The sequence below is a fragment of the Lactuca sativa genome, chromosome 7 (assembly GCF_002870075.4).
Source record: "Lactuca sativa cultivar Salinas chromosome 7, Lsat_Salinas_v11, whole genome shotgun sequence".
NCBI classification, from domain to species: Eukaryota; Viridiplantae; Streptophyta; class Magnoliopsida; order Asterales; family Asteraceae; genus Lactuca; species Lactuca sativa.
In genome coordinates this window covers 49,404,245-49,424,049 of record NC_056629.2, presented here as the reverse complement: position 1 = coordinate 49,424,049, position 19,805 = coordinate 49,404,245, and the positions used below count along the sequence as shown (strand labels likewise).

The 19,805-nt window shown below is 36.3% G+C and overlaps 2 protein-coding genes across 2 annotated transcripts; both read right to left on the bottom strand.

Moving 5' to 3' along the window:
• Positions 1 to 1,695: 1,695 nt before the first annotated feature.
• LOC128127157 (chlorophyll a-b binding protein of LHCII type 1-like) lies at positions 1,696 to 2,638 on the bottom strand. Its single transcript, XM_052765558.1, has one exon. It carries the CDS (start codon positions 2,561 to 2,563, stop codon positions 1,763 to 1,765), a length of 801 nt encoding a protein of 266 aa, XP_052621518.1. The 5' UTR covers positions 2,564 to 2,638; the 3' UTR covers positions 1,696 to 1,762.
• Positions 2,639 to 14,122: 11,484 nt separating this feature from the next.
• LOC128127154 (chlorophyll a-b binding protein of LHCII type 1-like) lies at positions 14,123 to 15,065 on the bottom strand. The gene has a single exon (XM_052765555.1). The coding sequence runs from the start codon at positions 14,988 to 14,990 to the stop codon at positions 14,190 to 14,192; it is 801 nt and encodes a 266-aa protein (XP_052621515.1). The 5' UTR covers positions 14,991 to 15,065; the 3' UTR covers positions 14,123 to 14,189.
• Positions 15,066 to 19,805: the final 4,740 nt, after the last annotated feature.

Genomic DNA, 19,805 nt, shown 5'->3' with positions numbered 1-19,805 from the left:
CCCACCATCTAACAACCTCCTGAATCCACCAGTCAAACTCTAACCGTGGTTACGACACAATCTAGAAGAAGAGATTATTTGTAGTGGTGATGCTCAATCTGAAACCCCCAAAATGAAATCCGTCATGAAATGCCCAAAGTTCTCAATCTGAAACCACACATTTCCCCGTATATAAATCTGAAACCCTAGACACACAGGTGAAGAAGGAGATCGTCGATCGGAAAAAGAGGATGGGAGAGATGTAGTACAGGTGATGGCGCTCGGGTGAAGAAGGAGATCTTCAATCTCGAAACCCTAGGTGGCGATTCCAAACCCTGACTTATGCTCTTGGTTGTTGAAGGTCGTCGATGAGACAAGAGTTGTGCTTGGCGAAAGGTGGGTCACGATGAAGAGGATGGTTGAATGGTGGAGAAGATTACAAGATTGTGAGCGGAGAATAAGGGATATCTGATGGCAAAACAAGGAGGAGATAGATGTCATGGTTCTGTAAACAATAATAATGGTGGTGAGTGGTGCTCCGACGACGGTGGCGGACGGTTTTCCGGCGATGGTGGTGGTCGGTGGTCTAACGATGTCCGCCCGGAAAGAAAATGGTGGTGTTTGTGATTTTTTGTGAGGGTGAGGTTTTAGAAATAAATAAGGGGATATACCTTTTTTCTAAATATTAATATATAATTAATATCAATAAAAAAATCAAAAATAATTGGAAATTAAATAAAAAGGGGCATTATGGTCATTTTAGATTTGACATGGACTAAATTCTCAATAAAATTGCATATCAGGGACGAAGCGTGCAAGTGTTAAACAAACAAGGGACGGTCCGAGTTAATTTTTGAAAATAGGGACTAAACACGCTTTCTGACAAGTACACGAGGGACGATTGGTGTAATTTACCCATCATTTTATTACCACATACCAAACAAGGGATTAGGATTTATGTGTGATCTTGAGTTGCATAATTCATTTGAGGAGGAGCACGTTGGCATACATACGACTAAAATACGATTCATCGTCCTTCTCTTACCTTCTTCTCCGGAATTTTTGAGGGGTAGCCTGCGAACTAACTCGTTCCGCCCCTGGTCCCGACCAAAGATGCGTTGAAGTGAATACCATTCCTACTTGAAAACGAGCAACCCGTTCAAATCAACAAGTTTTATCTAACGAATTCAAGTTTAATACATTAAATGCTACGATGGTATAGTAAAGAAGCCTCAATAGTCCAATACCGCGTACACATCTACATATAGGTGATTTTATATCCAACATTTACCTGTGCAGGTCCAAACAAACCAAACTCTTATATCTACATATAAGTGAGTTAGTAAAGAAAATCAGTAATCGATGTGATATGACCCATAAACAGGTCATTGTAAGAAGTTATATGGCCCAAGCCTATCTAGCCAACTTTCTAACATAAATTATTTTGATTAGGGATGATCAAGCCTATCTAACCGATTTAAAAAGAATGTTTAAAAACGAGGTACGAAAAAGAGACCTCAACAGGTTGGATTTTAAAATCCTTTGACGAGTGTTCATAGCTGGTTAGGATTTTCATAACCGAAAGCAGTATTTTCTTTTGTGCACATCTACTTCAACCGTTGGGGCATACATAATATACGTAGGGACAAAAGCACATGACAATTATAACTATTAACTACTACATGTTATTCTATGATTAGAAATCATTTTAAGATATGCAGTCCAAAAATAGCTATATATTAATTCACAAATCATTTTACATCAAAACCCTTATTTAGTACATTCACTTTCCGGGGACAAAGTTTGTAGCATAAGACCAGGCGTTATTTGCAACAGGGTCAGCAAGGTGGTCAGCCAAGTTCTCCAACGGCCCCTTTCCTGTGACAATGGCTTGAACAAAGAACCCAAACATGGAGAACATAGCCAGTCTCCCATTCTTGATCTCCTTCACCTTCAACTCAGCAAAAGCCTCTGGATCATCTGCAAGGCCCAATGGGTCGAAGCTACCACCAGGGTAAAGTGGGTCAACAACCTCACCCAATGGTCCACCGGCAATTCTGTAGCCCTCAACAGCACCCATCAAGATGACTTGGGTGGCCCAGATAGCCAAGATGCTCTGAGCATGGACCAAACTAGGGTTTCCCAAGTAATCAAGCCCACCTTCACTGAAGATCTGGGATCCAGCCTTGAACCATACAGCCTCACCGAACTTCACACCATTACGGGCCAAGAGCTCAGGGAAGACGCAGCCAAGAGCTCCAAGCATTGCCCATCTGCAGTGGATGACCTCAAGCTCACGGTTCTTGGAAAATGTCTCTGGATCAGCAGAAAGTCCGGCGGTGTCCCAGCCGTAGTCACCTGGGAATTCACCGGTCAGGTATGATGGAGCCTCGCCGGAGAATGGGCCTAGGTACTTGACACGGTCAGGGCCGTACCATGGACTTCCTGATGGCGCAGCCTTCTTGGCAGCTGCAGTCTTCCTCATGGAAACCCGTCCATTTCCGAAAAGCTCAGAACTTGAGGGACTTGTTTTCACTGCTTGGCCTGCGAAAGGAGAGGAGAGAGCCATGGTGGAAGCAGCCATTGTAAGTTTTCTTAAATTAGAAACTAAAAATATTTAGAAAGTTGGGGGCTGACTGCTTAAGTCATATGGTTCTTCACAAGTGCTATAAATAGGATGGTGCATTTTGTCGGGTACTGTTTTATCTTCCGGATATTTAGTTTGTTTTTGATTCGAGGCTGATATATTTGATCCATATGAACTACATCAATTTAGAACACCAACTAAAAATCGACAGCTGTACATTTAATTTCATTCCAAGATTTCCTATCCCAAATGTTTAAAAAACACTTAAACTCATGTACGTCAAACAAACCTTACTCAGTGCCCGCTCTACGTATACATCATTTTTAGTAACAAGTATATTTATAATTGGGTTTAGGATAAAATTTGATATCCAATCAAATTTCATATTTACCTATAGATTTGACCTGGTGATCTGAAATTAGTTAGTGGATCCTTATTTATTTGCAAAAACTAAAAGTGGAATCCATCATATAACAATATTCATTTTGAATTCAGATGAGTTTATTAATCATGATCTATGGATACTAACATACATTGCACACATGAAACATAAATAAACTCTAGCATTATTCTTGTGTATCGAGTGTTAACAACTGGAAAATCTAGTGCTGATAACTTAACCATGTCTATTTGATTATATGGAATTTTAAGGGAGGAAAGATTATATAAGAATACTTGTGTGGTAGCTCGCCTTGAACATATATGACACATTCACGTAATCATATTTAATTTTTAGTGCGTTTTGTCATCATTCTTGCATTTCTCAACAAATTCCATCATATATTAACTTTCTACATCGTGGCATTATATTTTCTATTTTTTTTTTCAAGAATGACATGTACCTTATATATTTATTCGTTCATGACATCAACATACATTTATTTAAATATATCATCAAATTACTTTATCTAATGTCCATAATAACATTTTACTTAAAACTGTTACCCATAACAGAAAGTTACTTATATTTAGTTCATTATCCATGATAAAAACATAGTTACATGAATTTCTATATATTAATAACAACGTATTTTATATTTTATCCATAATAACTATTGGTTTATATTTCATATCCATAATAGCAACATATGTGGATTTCAATACAAATATGGAAATGCACTTTATTGGTTTTATATATCATCATTATATGTAAAAAGTTTAGGTATGTTGTTATTATTGGTAATAAATTGTAAGTATCATGATATTGTTTTTAAAAACAATATAAATATGTTGCTATTGTAGGTTTTACATTGCACCAATAAAGATAAAATATGAATTTTTATACAAGAATGGTTGTTAATGAAAATGGGAAGGCGTGCAACGAGACATTTGATCGTACCTTCAGTTACTACCATTGTGATAAGGAAGGTTTGGGAAAATCTAATGCAAAAATTGTGTTAAAAGGGACAAATACAATACAAAGAACTATTTATCTTCAATCTCTAGCCATAACTAAGATAGCTGATCATACATATGGCTAATTATACCATAAATGTTCTTTCAATGTATATACCTTTATAGGTAAACGAAACATCAACAAAATCACTAAGATCCCATTAGGATGGGATAGATGGGTTAGGAGGGTGACATATCATGTTGACAATTATGCCTCCTTAGGTGTAGATTGAATGATTCAACTAAATGATATTATAAATATTTATAGACGGACATGTACAGCTGTGTAGAGGGGAGGGGTGTAAATTGACACAAAAAAATAATCCCTTGTGCGAACACATGTAACGGTGACTAACCACAAGGAGTAGATCAATGCCAACACCAACACATTTGTAGTTTAAAGATTCTATCACTAGGTGTGAGACTCATGTATTACATGAGTTTATTTAAAAAAAACTAAATATAAAATTCTAAACATTTGAAAAGTATGATCTTTATAAGAAAAATGATAAAGTTTTAATTATAAAAAGTAAAGTGTTTTTTTTTTCGTTTTTAAATTTAAACAAGTAATTTAGATAAATAAATAAATAAATTTAATGAATCTTTAATTTGGTAAATTTTGAAATTAGAAGAAAAGTTCATTAATAAAATTTATATGCATTTAGTATTGAATATAAATATTATCTACAATTTAATAAAATGAAAAAACCATAAAATGACATGTGGAATAAAAATTAATTTAAATAACAAAAAAATTACATGTGACAAAATAAATAAAAATATGACGTGTGACAAAAAGATCTTTATTTATTAGGGAGAATAATGATACATAAACAATATTAGACCACAAGTACATGGTGAATACGCCATAGAGAAATCTTAGGGCATGTTGTTGTAAGTTATTACATATAGAAACTTGAGAGAATTTTAGTGTCATCCTTTTGTTCATATTAGTAATCTTCTCCATTATGCAAAGTCTATACGTTTTAACGAAGAAAACTTTAGATAAATGGTAGAATGATATTGCGATTCGTAACATGTTAATAAACATTTTTTCAGTAAAATATAAAAGTACAATATATACAAGGTTTGTTTGTGCAATGTTGAGGCCATATGTCAAGAAAATATTGACAACAAAATTTATGATCATTATATATATATATATATATATATATATATATATATATATATATATATATATATATATATATATATATAATTTATTTTTAAAACTATATTACAGATTTGTAAACTATATTTGAAGATTATTTTTGGAAATCATATGTAAGTGCAAAAATTGTATTATTAGTCTATAAAACTATACAAATTATGAAATTACAATAAATGTTGTCTTTATATTTATTCTTATAAATTTACAAATTGAAGACCTTAATAATTATAAAAGAACAAACGAAATAAAAATCGATATATAAAATATTTAAAAAGCACACAGTAAACCCGATGGATAAATCTCATATGCTCTCCAACTCGATCACTGATGGGTCACACATACCCTAAATTAGATAGATCTCTGTCTATTTTAGATTGTTCCTTTTATTCGTAATCAAAGATATTTTCTTGTCTCTCCTTTATGGTGGTTCGGTTTGCTTGTCTGTTCGCATTTCCTAGACCCAAGACCTACTAATATTATAATATTGCATGGATAATGGATAGCACAATTCGGAGTAGAAGATAACCAACAACGAGTTCCATTTGGTTGTAAGTCATAAAAATCCCTGACTAGGCTACTTAAATTGTCCGCATTTACAACGCAAACAACCTGGCGTTATCACCATTAGGAAAAACTATTAAGTCGTATACGAAAACCCCACATGCACCTTTCACCCCTCGAAAAATACCATTAGAGGTTCTTGGTCTATCTCCGAATGTGGGCCTAGAAGCATTAGCAAGCCAGGCGCCCAACGCCCAGCTCCACTAGGGAGGCCTTGCCGATCTGAGAAGTGCTAATTTGGTTTGTCTTCATGTGACAGATATCGAAAAAGTAGTCCGTTGAACTATCGTCGATGCTTGTTCGAAAATAATGAATGCGACACAGCTGTCTACTCCAAGAGTCGCCACAGCTTTGCCTACGCGGATGATCTGGGATAGCAAGCAAGTTTATTGAAAGAGGAGCAATAGATTCTAGATCTGTTTCCCCACAGTTGAAAACCATGATACAAATCAGCGGTAGTTCAAAATTGGAATTGGCACAAGGAAAGCGTTCATCACAGACAACTCCGTAATTACAAGACGGTATCTTCTCCTTAGCGTAAAGCACCCCCTTGGGTTCATCCAAAATCGATCTCTAAAAGCGTGGCTCGCGAGGCATCCCTCTCACAGTAGAGTTCCAAACCTCACCTCGCTCTTGTGACATGCTATGTTTCCCCCTAACTCTTCCCAAGGTAGTTCCTAATGTTTGGCACTTTCCAATTTATTGATTTGGAAGATCGCGACACCTATTTTTTTTTTATTCGGATCCGATCTCTGTTGGACTCGTTGAGGAAGAAATCTAAGAGAAGACACTCTTCTCTTAGATAATTTTTTTTCAGTGCAAGAAAGTTGTAACATCCCAAAAATTATAAGGTAAACATTTCATTTTTAATTCAACCTTAAACACCAGTTATCCTTTTCAATCATACAAAAGCATATCAAAGTAAAAATAATTATCAAAGTACAATCCTAAAGTCACAAAGTGCGGAAACATGGGTAGATGCGCTACGATCAAGCCGCACCTTTCCCTTTCGAACCAAAAGTCTTAACCATAAACTATAAGCACAAAGCTTAGTGAGTTCCCCAAAATACCACATAGCATACATATATACATCCATCGGGCCCCACCCGGTACAGATCTATCAGTAACATGCGATGGGCCCCGCCCAATACACTCATCAGGCCTCGCCTGGCATCGGACCCCGCTCGACATACATACAACACATGCAAGAGTCACACAGACAACTAGCATACAAATAACAATAATCTATGGGCCGACATTGGTGCCTTCGACCCGGCAAACACCGGAAGAACTCACCTCAAGTCGAGATAACTGAAACAGATGTGCTGCTGCTACTGGGTTCCTTACACTGAACACAACCAAATTATACCTAGTAAATAATTAAGATAATTCCCCATAATCCAAGGTCCATTTCATTCTCTATCATTACCATGGGTAAAATAACATTTTACCCATCTTATATCTGACCCAACAACTCATGACCCAACTTCCAAAAGACCCAAGGCCCAACAGGCCCAAAAGAGAACCTTGCGAGTATGCCCTACATACCAAACGCGTATGCCCCACATAATGCTCGTTGATGCTTAAGGTACAACTCGCGACAACATGAAATCGGGAAGACATGTATTACGCTGAGCGTACACATATGTACGCCCAACGTACCCCTTTGGTGACCATTTCTCATTTTAGGACTTAATGCTTGAGACCAAAATGTCCAAACTCAGATCTAATCTCAAATCATCGACTTAAGTCATAAAGTTTCCACCTTTATTACTTTCCATGATTAGAAAAGGTCCAAAAGCTAAAACCCTAACTTATTTATCGATTAAGACATCTTAACTCTTGTATGGAGGGGATAGGAGGTCCAAGATCATACTTTTTTTATGGTTACTAATAACTCCATTATGGATAAAGTTTCCAAATTTATCCATTAGAATGGTCCAAACAACCAAGAACTAGTCTTTAAGTCTCTAATGGAACACAAGTGCATCTTTTTCAACATAATCCATTAAGTCCAAGCCTCCAAGCTTCATATCTGAATCAATATGATGTTTAGATGGATAAAGTTTCCAAATTTATCCATAACAAGGTCACAAACTTTTGAGATCTAAAGTTTATGCACTAAAGTGATCAAAAGCTCATAACACCCAAAACTAGCTAGATCTAACAAATACATCATCAAAATTCAAGCTTTATACCTCTAGAAGAAAGATCTAGGTGAACAAACTCTGGATCTATAAGCTCCAACAACCAACACTTCTCCGATGAGCTCCTTCTTGTCCAAGATGTACCAAGAACACTCCAAAACACTTAAAAACACCTTCTTTTTGCTCACAAGTCTCAAACTAGGGTTAGGGTTTCAAGGGAGGGTGTTGGACAAGTGGAGACTGAAAATGGAATGGGTTTGTGGAAGTTAAGGAGCTTAAATAGGGCTCAAACCACGAAAATAGGGTTTGGGCGCTGATCGCGCAAGCCCAACATACTCAGGGATACCCTAGTACGCCCATCATACTTCCACATACGCCTAACGTATGCGGCTAACCCAAAACCGTACTGACTTCAAACGGTCATAACTTCTTCGTTTCAACTCTGATTTTTATAATCTTTATATCCATGGAATTGAGTTGAGGAGCTCTACAACCCTATCTAATTACTTTTAACTTAAAGCACATCGAAATAAAACTCTTAATTCATAAAAGAAGTCTGAAACATTACTTTTCCCATTTTACCCTTAGGCTCCAAAGCGTAAACCAAACTCTTGGATCACATAATCTACATTACCCACATCAAAATGGGTCTAAACCTCTCGTTCCATCAGGCTCAAATCCTTATGATAATTGATCTTCAGGTCATAGACCTGAACTATGGAACCACTCGAAACAGGGTGTTATAAAATGCTCTCTTTTTGACATCCCTGCTGCTTTCCTTTCTAGATTTTTTTTATCGAACGCATGGCATAGCTAGGACCATTCAAATAATGTTTGAGCCTATGTTCAAACACTACAGATCGAGTGGCTCTTCTTGGCAGACAGGTGGGTGCCAATACTACAGTGAAAGCAACGCTTTCGTGTATAGCATTTACTGTTTGAGATTTTTGGTACCTCCAGACGCGCCCCTGTTTCAAGTAAGCTCACCTCAACTGCTTCACCTTGAAAGGAAAGGTAGGAGCACTATAACGATGGAATTTACATATGCGTGAGGCCGCAATACATCTTTGTCATCATTTTCCTAGCCGGGTGGTTTACTAGTCCTCCGCCGGTACTTGTGGAAGAGTGAGCATCATTGACTGCGACAGAAAACCTAGTCGAAAAGCAAGAGTGGAGGCTTTGTTTGGTTGAGGCTTAATAGTAAATGTTATTTCGTTTAGTAGATATCGCTTCACACCTCGTAGTGTGTGCCCTAATTAATGAGGATAAGTTTCGATGTAGGGTATTTGCTATATGTTATGGCAAAGTCAGTTGTATGAATGAAATGAAACAAGACTTGAGCGTCAAGTTCCACATATGAGATAAACTATGGCAGCTCCTCGGGCCCGCAAAGATAAGAGGGCGGTGAGGCAAGGAAAAGTAAATCAACAATAGGCCATTTGCCGCCATCTTCTAGTGAACTATCGTTTTATTAGTCCAAATTTTACGACAAATCCAAACTGAGGGATGTTCTCTACTAAGGAGTTGCTTAAGTGAGAACTACCACTATGCGACTAGTAACCGCCCCTTCAAAATCTTGTCTTAATCATCATTTATCAGGACTAGTCGGCGTAAGTTCCTTTGCTTGGACACGATTTGAAGCTTTCATTCCTCTTTGGATGGTTTGCTTTCTCTTTATTTAGCTATTGAGCAAAAAGAGTTCGCTGAGATGCCTTGCTTTAGCTCCGTAATAATGGCTTCAACATCCTAGCCAAAGGAACGAACTTGGTCTGAAAAAAGTTGGAAGTGAGGACCATAAAGTCCCCAAAAATACAACTTCTAAATAATTCTCGTTTTAAAAAACCGGGTCTGAGTCTAGTAGGTATTTAAGTGGTCCTTACTTCTATCTAAACAATAAAAACCAACTTGGTAAAACTAATTAATAGGTGTAACGGTCCATAGTTAGGCCTCAGTAACCGGTTATATATGGCTTAGGCCCTTTTAAGCCATCTTAAATGATTTACAAAAGCAAATGAAAATTATAGAGTTATAATGTGCATTTCTTACTCGAAAAATAAAAAAACGGTTCGGGCCAAAGATGCATGGAAGTGAAGACCATTCCTTTTTGAAAACATGCAGCCGTTCATATCAACAAGTTTTATCTGATGACTTCAAGGCCTTAAATGCTACAATGAAGGAAGGTTTCTTCCATGTTAGTGTTTTAGTTATAGAGACAAAAGTCTAGTATGTTGCATTATGCTATAGAAGGTCATTAGAGTGTGGCCATTTAGTTTGTTGCGATCTCCAAGGTAAAGACCTTATCATTGGTTGAGTTTATGACTCAAATTGAGGAGGAGAAGGAGTCTCCAATAAATAGTTGATTTTGTAACTCGAAGGTTAAGACTGAAGGTCCAACAAAGGATGAAGAGTAGCTGGATGTTCGAGCACCACAACGAGCTAAGAAGTCCAAAAGTTTAATATTTGTTTAACAAGCCATAAAAATTTCGGCTATTATAGAGAGAATGTGAAGACGTATAAAGATGTTTGTTGTACGTCTGTATCCAGATACTTTCGAAGTGGTCAAGATGATCAATTGAAGAGCGACAAGTCGATTATCCCAACTAAGAGTGAAGGATGATATTGGTTTCAACAATCGTCGTTGTTGCAAGTATTACCCTCTTGTACCATATTGTACATGTGTGTGTTGTTAGACGACTTCGTGCTTGTTAAGATCTTGATCAGACCTTGATTGTGAAATACAAGAACATCACTCATTGTGAACCCTTGAAGTGATACTACGCTGATAAAGTCAACATATGAGAGTTATAAACAAACTGGACTTTTTAGGCCGTGAAATTAGCGATGTCACGCTAATCCAACTTAAATGATGAGTAAATTACATGAATGGTCCCAATGGTTTGGGGTAATTTGCACATGTTGTCCCTAACTTATTTTTTTAACTCGGAAGGTCCCTACAATTTGTTTTTGTTGCGCAACAAAAACAAACGCGCAGCAAAAACAAACAATAGGGACCTTTCGAGTTAAAAAAATAAGTTAGAGACTAAACGTGCAAATCACCCGAAACCATAGGGACCATTCGTGCAAATACAAAGTTATAAAAAGTAAAAAAAAAATATATGCATTTTTACGAAGAAAAAAACGGTCCCAGCTAGGGGCGGTACCATAAATTTCTCTAGGGGTAGCACAATTTTTTTTTCTTATTTATTCTTTATGTGAAAGTGTCTACAATGCAACTTGAATAAAAATGAGCAAGTTCTTTTAAATGGTATAAAAAAGTTTGACATGTAAAAGCTCCTAAAAACCATAAAGTAAATGTTTTGGCAACAAACAAAATGAGCTAATTAACCATGCTAAAATGTAAATGTGTTGGCTTCAAATAAAGTGAGCTAATTAACCATCAGTACCCAAACTCATCAAATGAGCTAATAGTAAATGTGTTGCCAATCTTGTTACAGTACTAACACCCGGGCAAAGGAATGCTAACCTTTAAAAAGAAACTGCAAAGATTGTTGTTTTGGATCATTATGCTAGTAATATAAACAAGTCTTGTTCTTTACTGGATTGGACATACACTTTTTACTCTCACAGACATAAGACTATTTCATTTAGACATTTCAGCAAACACTTAATGTGCAAAGACTTGTTCAAGAAAGTCAACTTGTGCATATGAACTTAAAATCAGGAGTTTGAAATCAAATGACTAAGAAATTGTGAAGAGAATTACATACATTTCACATATACAATTCACATTGTTTTTAAAAACTCCAAGTACAAGAATGATGAACTCGTCGAATTACTTCTGCTGTTGAAATTGATTTAAAAAAATTTATTGCTTCTAATATGGGAATCGATTCAATGACACGCCTGAAAGCTAAAACACGATTGGTTTTATTGAAATTACTGAAATCATTGTCAATCTATTTTAAAAAGTTGATTATGTTGCGATTTTTCTGATCTGCGGATTTTGAACAATTCAAGGAGCCAATGAAAAGGGAAAACAGGAAACGAATGGAATGTAAACATGGGGTTAGCAGGAGTAAAAAAGACATATTTAGAGGGAACGATATTACATCAAAAATACAAGTTTCCTTTCTAGCCACCAACCAAACATCCAAATTTTCATTCCTTTTGAATACGGTAGTCCTTTCCTGATTTTAATCATTTTAGGGTAAATTACACCAATCGTCCCTCGTGCCCATGCCAAAAAGCGTGTTTAGTCCCTATTTTCAAAAATTAACTCGGACCGTCCCTCGTTTGTTTAAAACTTGCACATTTCATCCCTCTGGACATAAAAAGACTATTTTGCCCTTAAAAAATTCATTTTTAATTTTCTTTTAATGCTTTATCATTTTTATTTAAAAAAAAGAAGAAAAAAGTATATCATGTACCCACCCTCCCTCTTCCCTTTCCCACCGTCCTTTCCTCTTAATAGAAACCTCCCTATCTCCGATCAAAATCATCAGATGAATCAATCACCGACGTATTTTCCACAGCCACTTCATTTTGGTTCCAAAATCGTCTCACCACCTATTCTCCTCCTCTTTACTCGACTCAAAATCGGTCTCACACACCATGTAGAACCTCCTTCCCACCATCTAACAACCTCCTGAATCCACCAGTCAAACTCTAACCGTGGTTACGACACAATCTAGAAGAAGAGATTATTTGTAGTGGTGATGCTCAATCTGAAACCCCCAAAATGAAATCCGTCATGAAATGCCCAAAGTTCTCAATCTGAAACCACACATTTCCCCGTATATAAATCTGAAACCCTAGACACACAGGTGAAGAAGGAGATCGTCGATCGGAAAAAGAGGATGGGAGAGATGTAGTACAGGTGATGGCGCTCGGGTGAAGAAGGAGATCTTCAATCTCGAAACCCTAGGTGGCGATTCCAAACCCTGACTTATGCTCTTGGTTGTTGAAGGTCGTCGATGAGACAAGAGTTGTGCTTGGCGAAAGGTGGGTCACGATGAAGAGGATGGTTGAATGGTGGAGAAGATTACAAGATTGTGAGCGGAGAATAAGGGATATCTGATGGCAAAACAAGGAGGAGATAGATGTCATGGTTCTGTAAACAATAATAATGGTGGTGAGTGGTGCTCCGACGACGGTGGCGGACGGTTTTCCGGCGATGGTGGTGGTCGGTGGTCTAACGATGTCCGCCCGGAAAGAAAATGGTGGTGTTTGTGATTTTTTGTGAGGGTGAGGTTTTAGAAATAAATAAGGGGATATACCTTTTTTCTAAATATTAATATATAATTAATATCAATAAAAAAATCAAAAATAATTGGAAATTAAATAAAAAGGGGCATTATGGTCATTTTAGATTTGACATGGACTAAATTCTCAATAAAATTGCATATCAGGGACGAAGCGTGCAAGTGTTAAACAAACAAGGGACGGTCCGAGTTAATTTTTGAAAATAGGGACTAAACACGCTTTCTGACAAGTACACGAGGGACGATTGGTGTAATTTACCCATCATTTTATTACCACATACCAAACAAGGGATTAGGATTTATGTGTGATCTTGAGTTGCATAATTCATTTGAGGAGGAGCACGTTGGCATACATACGACTAAAATACGATTCATCGTCCTTCTCTTACCTTCTTCTCCGGAATTTTTGAGGGGTAGCCTGCGAACTAACTCGTTCCGCCCCTGGTCCCGACCAAAGATGCGTTGAAGTGAATACCATTCCTACTTGAAAACGAGCAACCCGTTCAAATCAACAAGTTTTATCTAACGAATTCAAGTTTAATACATTAAATGCTACGATGGTATAGTAAAGAAGCCTCAATAGTCCAATACCGCGTACACATCTACATATAGGTGATTTTATATCCAACATTTACCCGTGCAGGTCCAAACAAACCAAACTCTTATATCTACATATAAGTGAGTTAGTAAAGAAAATCAGTAATCGATGTGATATGACCCATAAACAGGTCATTGTAAGAAGTTATATGGCCCAAGCCTATCTAGCCAACTTTCTAACATAAATTATTTTGATTAGGGATGATCAAGCCTATCTAACCGATTTAAAAAGAATGTTTAAAAACGAGGTACGAAAAAGAGACCTCAACAGGTTGGATTTTAAAATCCTTTGACGAGTGTTCATAGCTGGTTAGGATTTTCATAACCGAAAGCAGTATTTTCTTTTGTGCACATCTACTTCAACCGTTGGGGCATACATAATATACGTAGGGACAAAAGCACATGACAATTATAACTATTAACTACTACATGTTATTCTATGATTAGAAATCATTTTAAGATATGCAGTCCAAAAATAGCTATATATTAATTCACAAATCATTTTACATCAAAACCCTTATTTAGTACATTCACTTTCCGGGGACAAAGTTTGTAGCATAAGACCAGGCGTTATTTGCAACAGGGTCAGCAAGGTGGTCAGCCAAGTTCTCCAACGGCCCCTTTCCTGTGACAATGGCTTGAACAAAGAACCCAAACATGGAGAACATAGCCAGTCTCCCATTCTTGATCTCCTTCACCTTCAACTCAGCAAAAGCCTCTGGATCATCTGCAAGGCCCAATGGGTCGAAGCTACCACCAGGGTAAAGTGGGTCAACAACCTCACCCAATGGTCCACCGGCAATTCTGTAGCCCTCAACAGCACCCATCAAGATGACTTGGGTGGCCCAGATAGCCAAGATGCTCTGAGCATGGACCAAACTAGGGTTTCCCAAGTAATCAAGCCCACCTTCACTGAAGATCTGGGATCCAGCCTTGAACCATACAGCCTCACCGAACTTCACACCATTACGGGCCAAGAGCTCAGGGAAGACGCAGCCAAGAGCTCCAAGCATTGCCCATCTGCAGTGGATGACCTCAAGCTCACGGTTCTTGGAAAATGTCTCTGGATCAGCAGAAAGTCCGGCGGTGTCCCAGCCGTAGTCACCTGGGAATTCACCGGTCAGGTATGATGGAGCCTCGCCGGAGAATGGGCCTAGGTACTTGACACGGTCAGGGCCGTACCATGGACTTCCTGATGGCGCAGCCTTCTTGGCAGCTGCAGTCTTCCTCATGGAAACCCGTCCATTTCCGAAAAGCTCAGAACTTGAGGGACTTGTTTTCACTGCTTGGCCTGCGAAAGGAGAGGAGAGAGCCATGGTGGAAGCAGCCATTGTAAGTTTTCTTAAATTAGAAACTAAAAATATTTAGAAAGTTGGGGGCTGACTGCTTAAGTCATATGGTTCTTCACAAGTGCTATAAATAGGATGGTGCATTTTGTCGGGTACTGTTTTATCTTCCGGATATTTAGTTTGTTTTTGATTCGAGGCTGATATATTTGATCCATATGAACTACATCAATTTAGAACACCAACTAAAAATCGACAGCTGTACATTTAATTTCATTCCAAGATTTCCTATCCCAAATGTTTAAAAAACACTTAAACTCATGTACGTCAAACAAACCTTACTCAGTGCCCGCTCTACGTATACATCATTTTTAGTAACAAGTATATTTATAATTGGGTTTAGGATAAAATTTGATATCCAATCAAATTTCATATTTACCTATAGATTTGACCTGGTGATCTGAAATTAGTTAGTGGATCCTTATTTATTTGCAAAAACTAAAAGTGGAATCCATCATATAACAATATTCATTTTGAATTCAGATGAGTTTATTAATCATGATCTATGGATACTAACATACATTGCACACATGAAACATAAATAAACTCTAGCATTATTCTTGTGTATCGAGTGTTAACAACTGGAAAATCTAGTGCTGATAACTTAACCATGTCTATTTGATTATATGGAATTTTAAGGGAGGAAAGATTATATAAGAATACTTGTGTGGTAGCTCGCCTTGAACATATATGACACATTCACGTAATCATATTTAATTTTTAGTGCGTTTTGTCATCATTCTTGCATTTCTCAACAAATTCCATCATATATTAACTTTCTAGTTCGATTAATCATAATTCCTTGATTCTAAATCTGAATTATATACATCGTGGCATTATATTTTCTGTTTTTTTTTCAAGAATGACATGTACCTTATATATTTATTCGTTCATGACATCAACATACATTTATTTAAATATATCATCAAATTACTTTATCTAATGTCCATAATAACATTTTACTTAAAACTTTTACCCATAACAGAAAGTTACTTATATTTAGTTCATTATCCATGATAAAAACGTAGTTACATGAATTTCTATATATTAATAACAACGTATTTTATATTTTATCCATAATAACTATTGGTTTATATTTCATATCCATAATAGCAACATATGTGGATTTCAATACAAATATGGAAATGCACTTTATTGGTTTTATATATCATCATTATATGTAAAAAGTTTAGGTATGTTGTTATTATTGGTAATAAATTGTAAGTATCATGATATTGTTTTTAAAAACAATATAAATATGTTGCTATTGTAGGTTTTACATTGCACCAATAAAGATAAAAGATGAATTTTTATATAAGAATGGTTGTTAATGAAAATGGGAAGGCGTGCAACGAGACATTTGATCGTACCTTCAGTTACTACCATTGTGATAGGGAAGGTTTGGGCAAATCTAATGCAAAAATTGTGTTAAAAGGGACAAATACAATACAAAGAACTATTTATCTTCAATCTCTAGCCATAACTAAGATAGCTGATCATACATATAGCTAATTATACCATAAATGTTCTTTCAATGTATATACCTTTATAGGTAAACGAAACATCAACAAAATCACTGAGATCCCATTAGGATGGGATAGATGGGTTAGGAGGGTGACATATCATGTTGACAATTATGCCTCCTTAGGTGTAGATTGAATGATTCAACTAAATGATATTATAAATATTTATAGACGGACATGTACAGCTGTGTAGAGGGGAGGGGTGTAAATTGACACAAAAAATTAATCCCTTGTGCGAACACATGTAACGGTGACTAACCACAAGGAGTAGATCAATGCCAACACTAACACATTTGTAGTTTAAATATTCTATCACTAGGTGTGAGACTCATGTATTACATGAGTTTATTTAAAAAAAAAACTAAATATAAAATTCTAAACATTTGAAAAGTATGATCTTTTATAAGAAAAATGATAAAGTTTTAATTATAAAAAGTAAAGTGTTTTTTTTTTCGCTTTTAAATTTAAACAAGTAATTTAGATAAATAAATAAATAACTTTAATGAATCTTTAATTTGGTAAATTTTGAAATTAGAAGAAAAGTTCATTAATAAAATTTATATGCATTTAGTATTGAATATAAATATTATCTACAATTTAATAAAATGAAAAAACCATAAAATGACACGTGGAATAAAAATTAATTTAAATAACAAAAAAATTACATGTGACAAAATAAATAAAAATGTGACGTGTGACAAAAAGATCTTTATTTATTAGGGAGAATAATGATACATAAACAATATTAGACCACAAGTACATGGTGAATACGCCATAGAGAAATCTTAGGGCATGTTGTTGTAAGTTATTACATATAGAAACTTGAGAGAATTTTAGTGTCATCCTTTTGTTCATATTAGTAATCTTCTCCATTATGCAAAGTCTATACGTTTTAACGAAGAAAACTTTAGATAAATGGTAGAATGATATTGCGATTCGTAACATGTTAATAAACGTTTTTTAAGTAAAATATAAAAGTACAATATATACAAGGTTTGTTTGTGCAATGTTGAGGCCATATGTCAAGAAAATATTGACAACAAAATTTATGATCATTATATATATATATATATATATATATATATATATATATATATATATATATATATATATATATATAATTTATTTTTAAAACTATATTACAGATTTGTAAACTATATTTGAAGATTATTTTTGGAAATCATATGTAAGTGCAAAAATTGTATTATTAGTCCATAAAACTATACAAATTATGAAATTACAATAAATGTTGTCTTTATATTTATTCTTATAAATTTACAAATTGAAGACCTTAATAATTATAAAAGAACAAACGAAATAAAAATCGATATATAAAATATTTAAAAAGCACACAGTAAACCCGATGGATAAATCTCATATGCTCTCCAACTCGATCACTGATGGGTCACACATACCCTAAATTAGATAGATCTCTGTCTATTTTAGATTGTTCCTTTTATTCGTAATCAAAGATATTTTCTTGTCTCTCCTTTATGGTGGTTCGGCTTGCTTGTCTGTTCGCATTTCCTAGACCCAAGACCTACTAATATTATAATATTGCATGGATAATGGATAGCACAATTCGGAGTAGAAGATAACCAACAAGGAGTTCCATTTGGTTGTAAGTCATAAAAATCCCTGACTAGGCTACTTAAATTGTCCGCATTTACAACGCAAACAACCTGGCGTTATCACCATTAGGAAAAACTATTAAGTCGTATACGAAAACCCCACATGCACCTTTCACCCCTCGAAAAATACCATTAGAGGTTCTTGGTCTATCTCCGAATGTGGGCCTAGAAGCATTAGCAAGCCAGGCGCCCAACGCCCAGCTCCACTAGGGAGGCCTTGCCGATCTGAGAAGTGCTAATTTGGTTTGTCTTCATGTGACAGATATCGAAAAAGTAGTCCGTTGAACTATCGTCGATGCTTATTCGAAAATAATGAATGCGACACAGCTGTCTACTCGAAGAGTCGCCACAGCTTCGCCTACGCGGATGATCTGGGATAGCAAGCAAGTTTATTGAAGGAGGAGCAATAGATTCTAGATCTGTTTCCCCACAGTTGAAAACTATGAAACAAATCAGCGGTAGTTCAAAACTGGAATTGGCACAAGGAAAGCGTTCATCACAGACAACTCCGTAATTACAAGACGGTATCTTCTCCTTAGCGTAAAGCACCCCCTTGGGTTCATCCAAAATCGATCTCTAAAAGCGTGGCTCGCGAGGCATCCCTCTCACAGTAGAGTTCCAAACCTCACCTCGCTCTTGTGACATGCTATGTTTCCCCCCAACTCTTCCCAAGGTAGTTCCTAATGTTTGGCACTTTCCAATTTATTGATTTGGAAGATCGCGACACCTATTTTTTTTTATTCGGATCTGATCTCTGTTGGACTCGTTGAGGAAGAAATCTAAGAGAAGACACTCTTCTCTTAGATAATTTTTTTTCAGTGCAAGAAAGTTGTAACATCCCAAAAATTATAAGGTAAACATTTCATTTTTAATTCAACCTTAAACACCAGTTATCCTTTTCAATCATACAAAAGCATATCAAAGTAAAAATAATTATCAAAGTACAATCCTAAAGTCACAAAGTGCGGAAACATGGGTAGATGCGCTACGATCAAGCCGCACCTTTCCCTTTCGAACCAAAAGTCTTAACCATAAACTATAAGCACAAAGCTTAGTGAGTTCCCCAAAATACCACATAGCATACATATATACATTCATCGGGCCCCGCCCGGTACAGATCTATCAGTAACATGCGATGGGCCCCGCCCAATACACTCATCAGGCCTCGCCTGGCATCGGACCCCGCTCGACATACATACAACACATGCAAGAGTCACACAGACAACTAGCATACAAATAACAATAATCTATGGGCCGACATTGGTGCCTTCGACCCGGCAAACACCGGAAGAACTCACCTCAAGTCGAGATAACTGAAACAGATGTGCTATTGCTACTGGGTTCCTTACACTGAACACAACCAAATTATACCTAGTAAATAATTAAGATAATTCCCCATAATCCAAGGTCCATTTCATTCTCTATCATTACCATTGGTAAAATAACATTTTACTCATCTTATATCTGACCCAACAGCTCATGACCCATTTTCCAAAAGACCCAAGGCCCAACAGGCCCAAAAGAGAACCTTGCGAGTATGCCCTACATACCAAACGCGTATGCCCCACATAATGCTCGTTGATGCTTAAGGTACAACTCGCGACAACATGAAATCGGGAAGACATGTATTACGCTGAGCGTACACA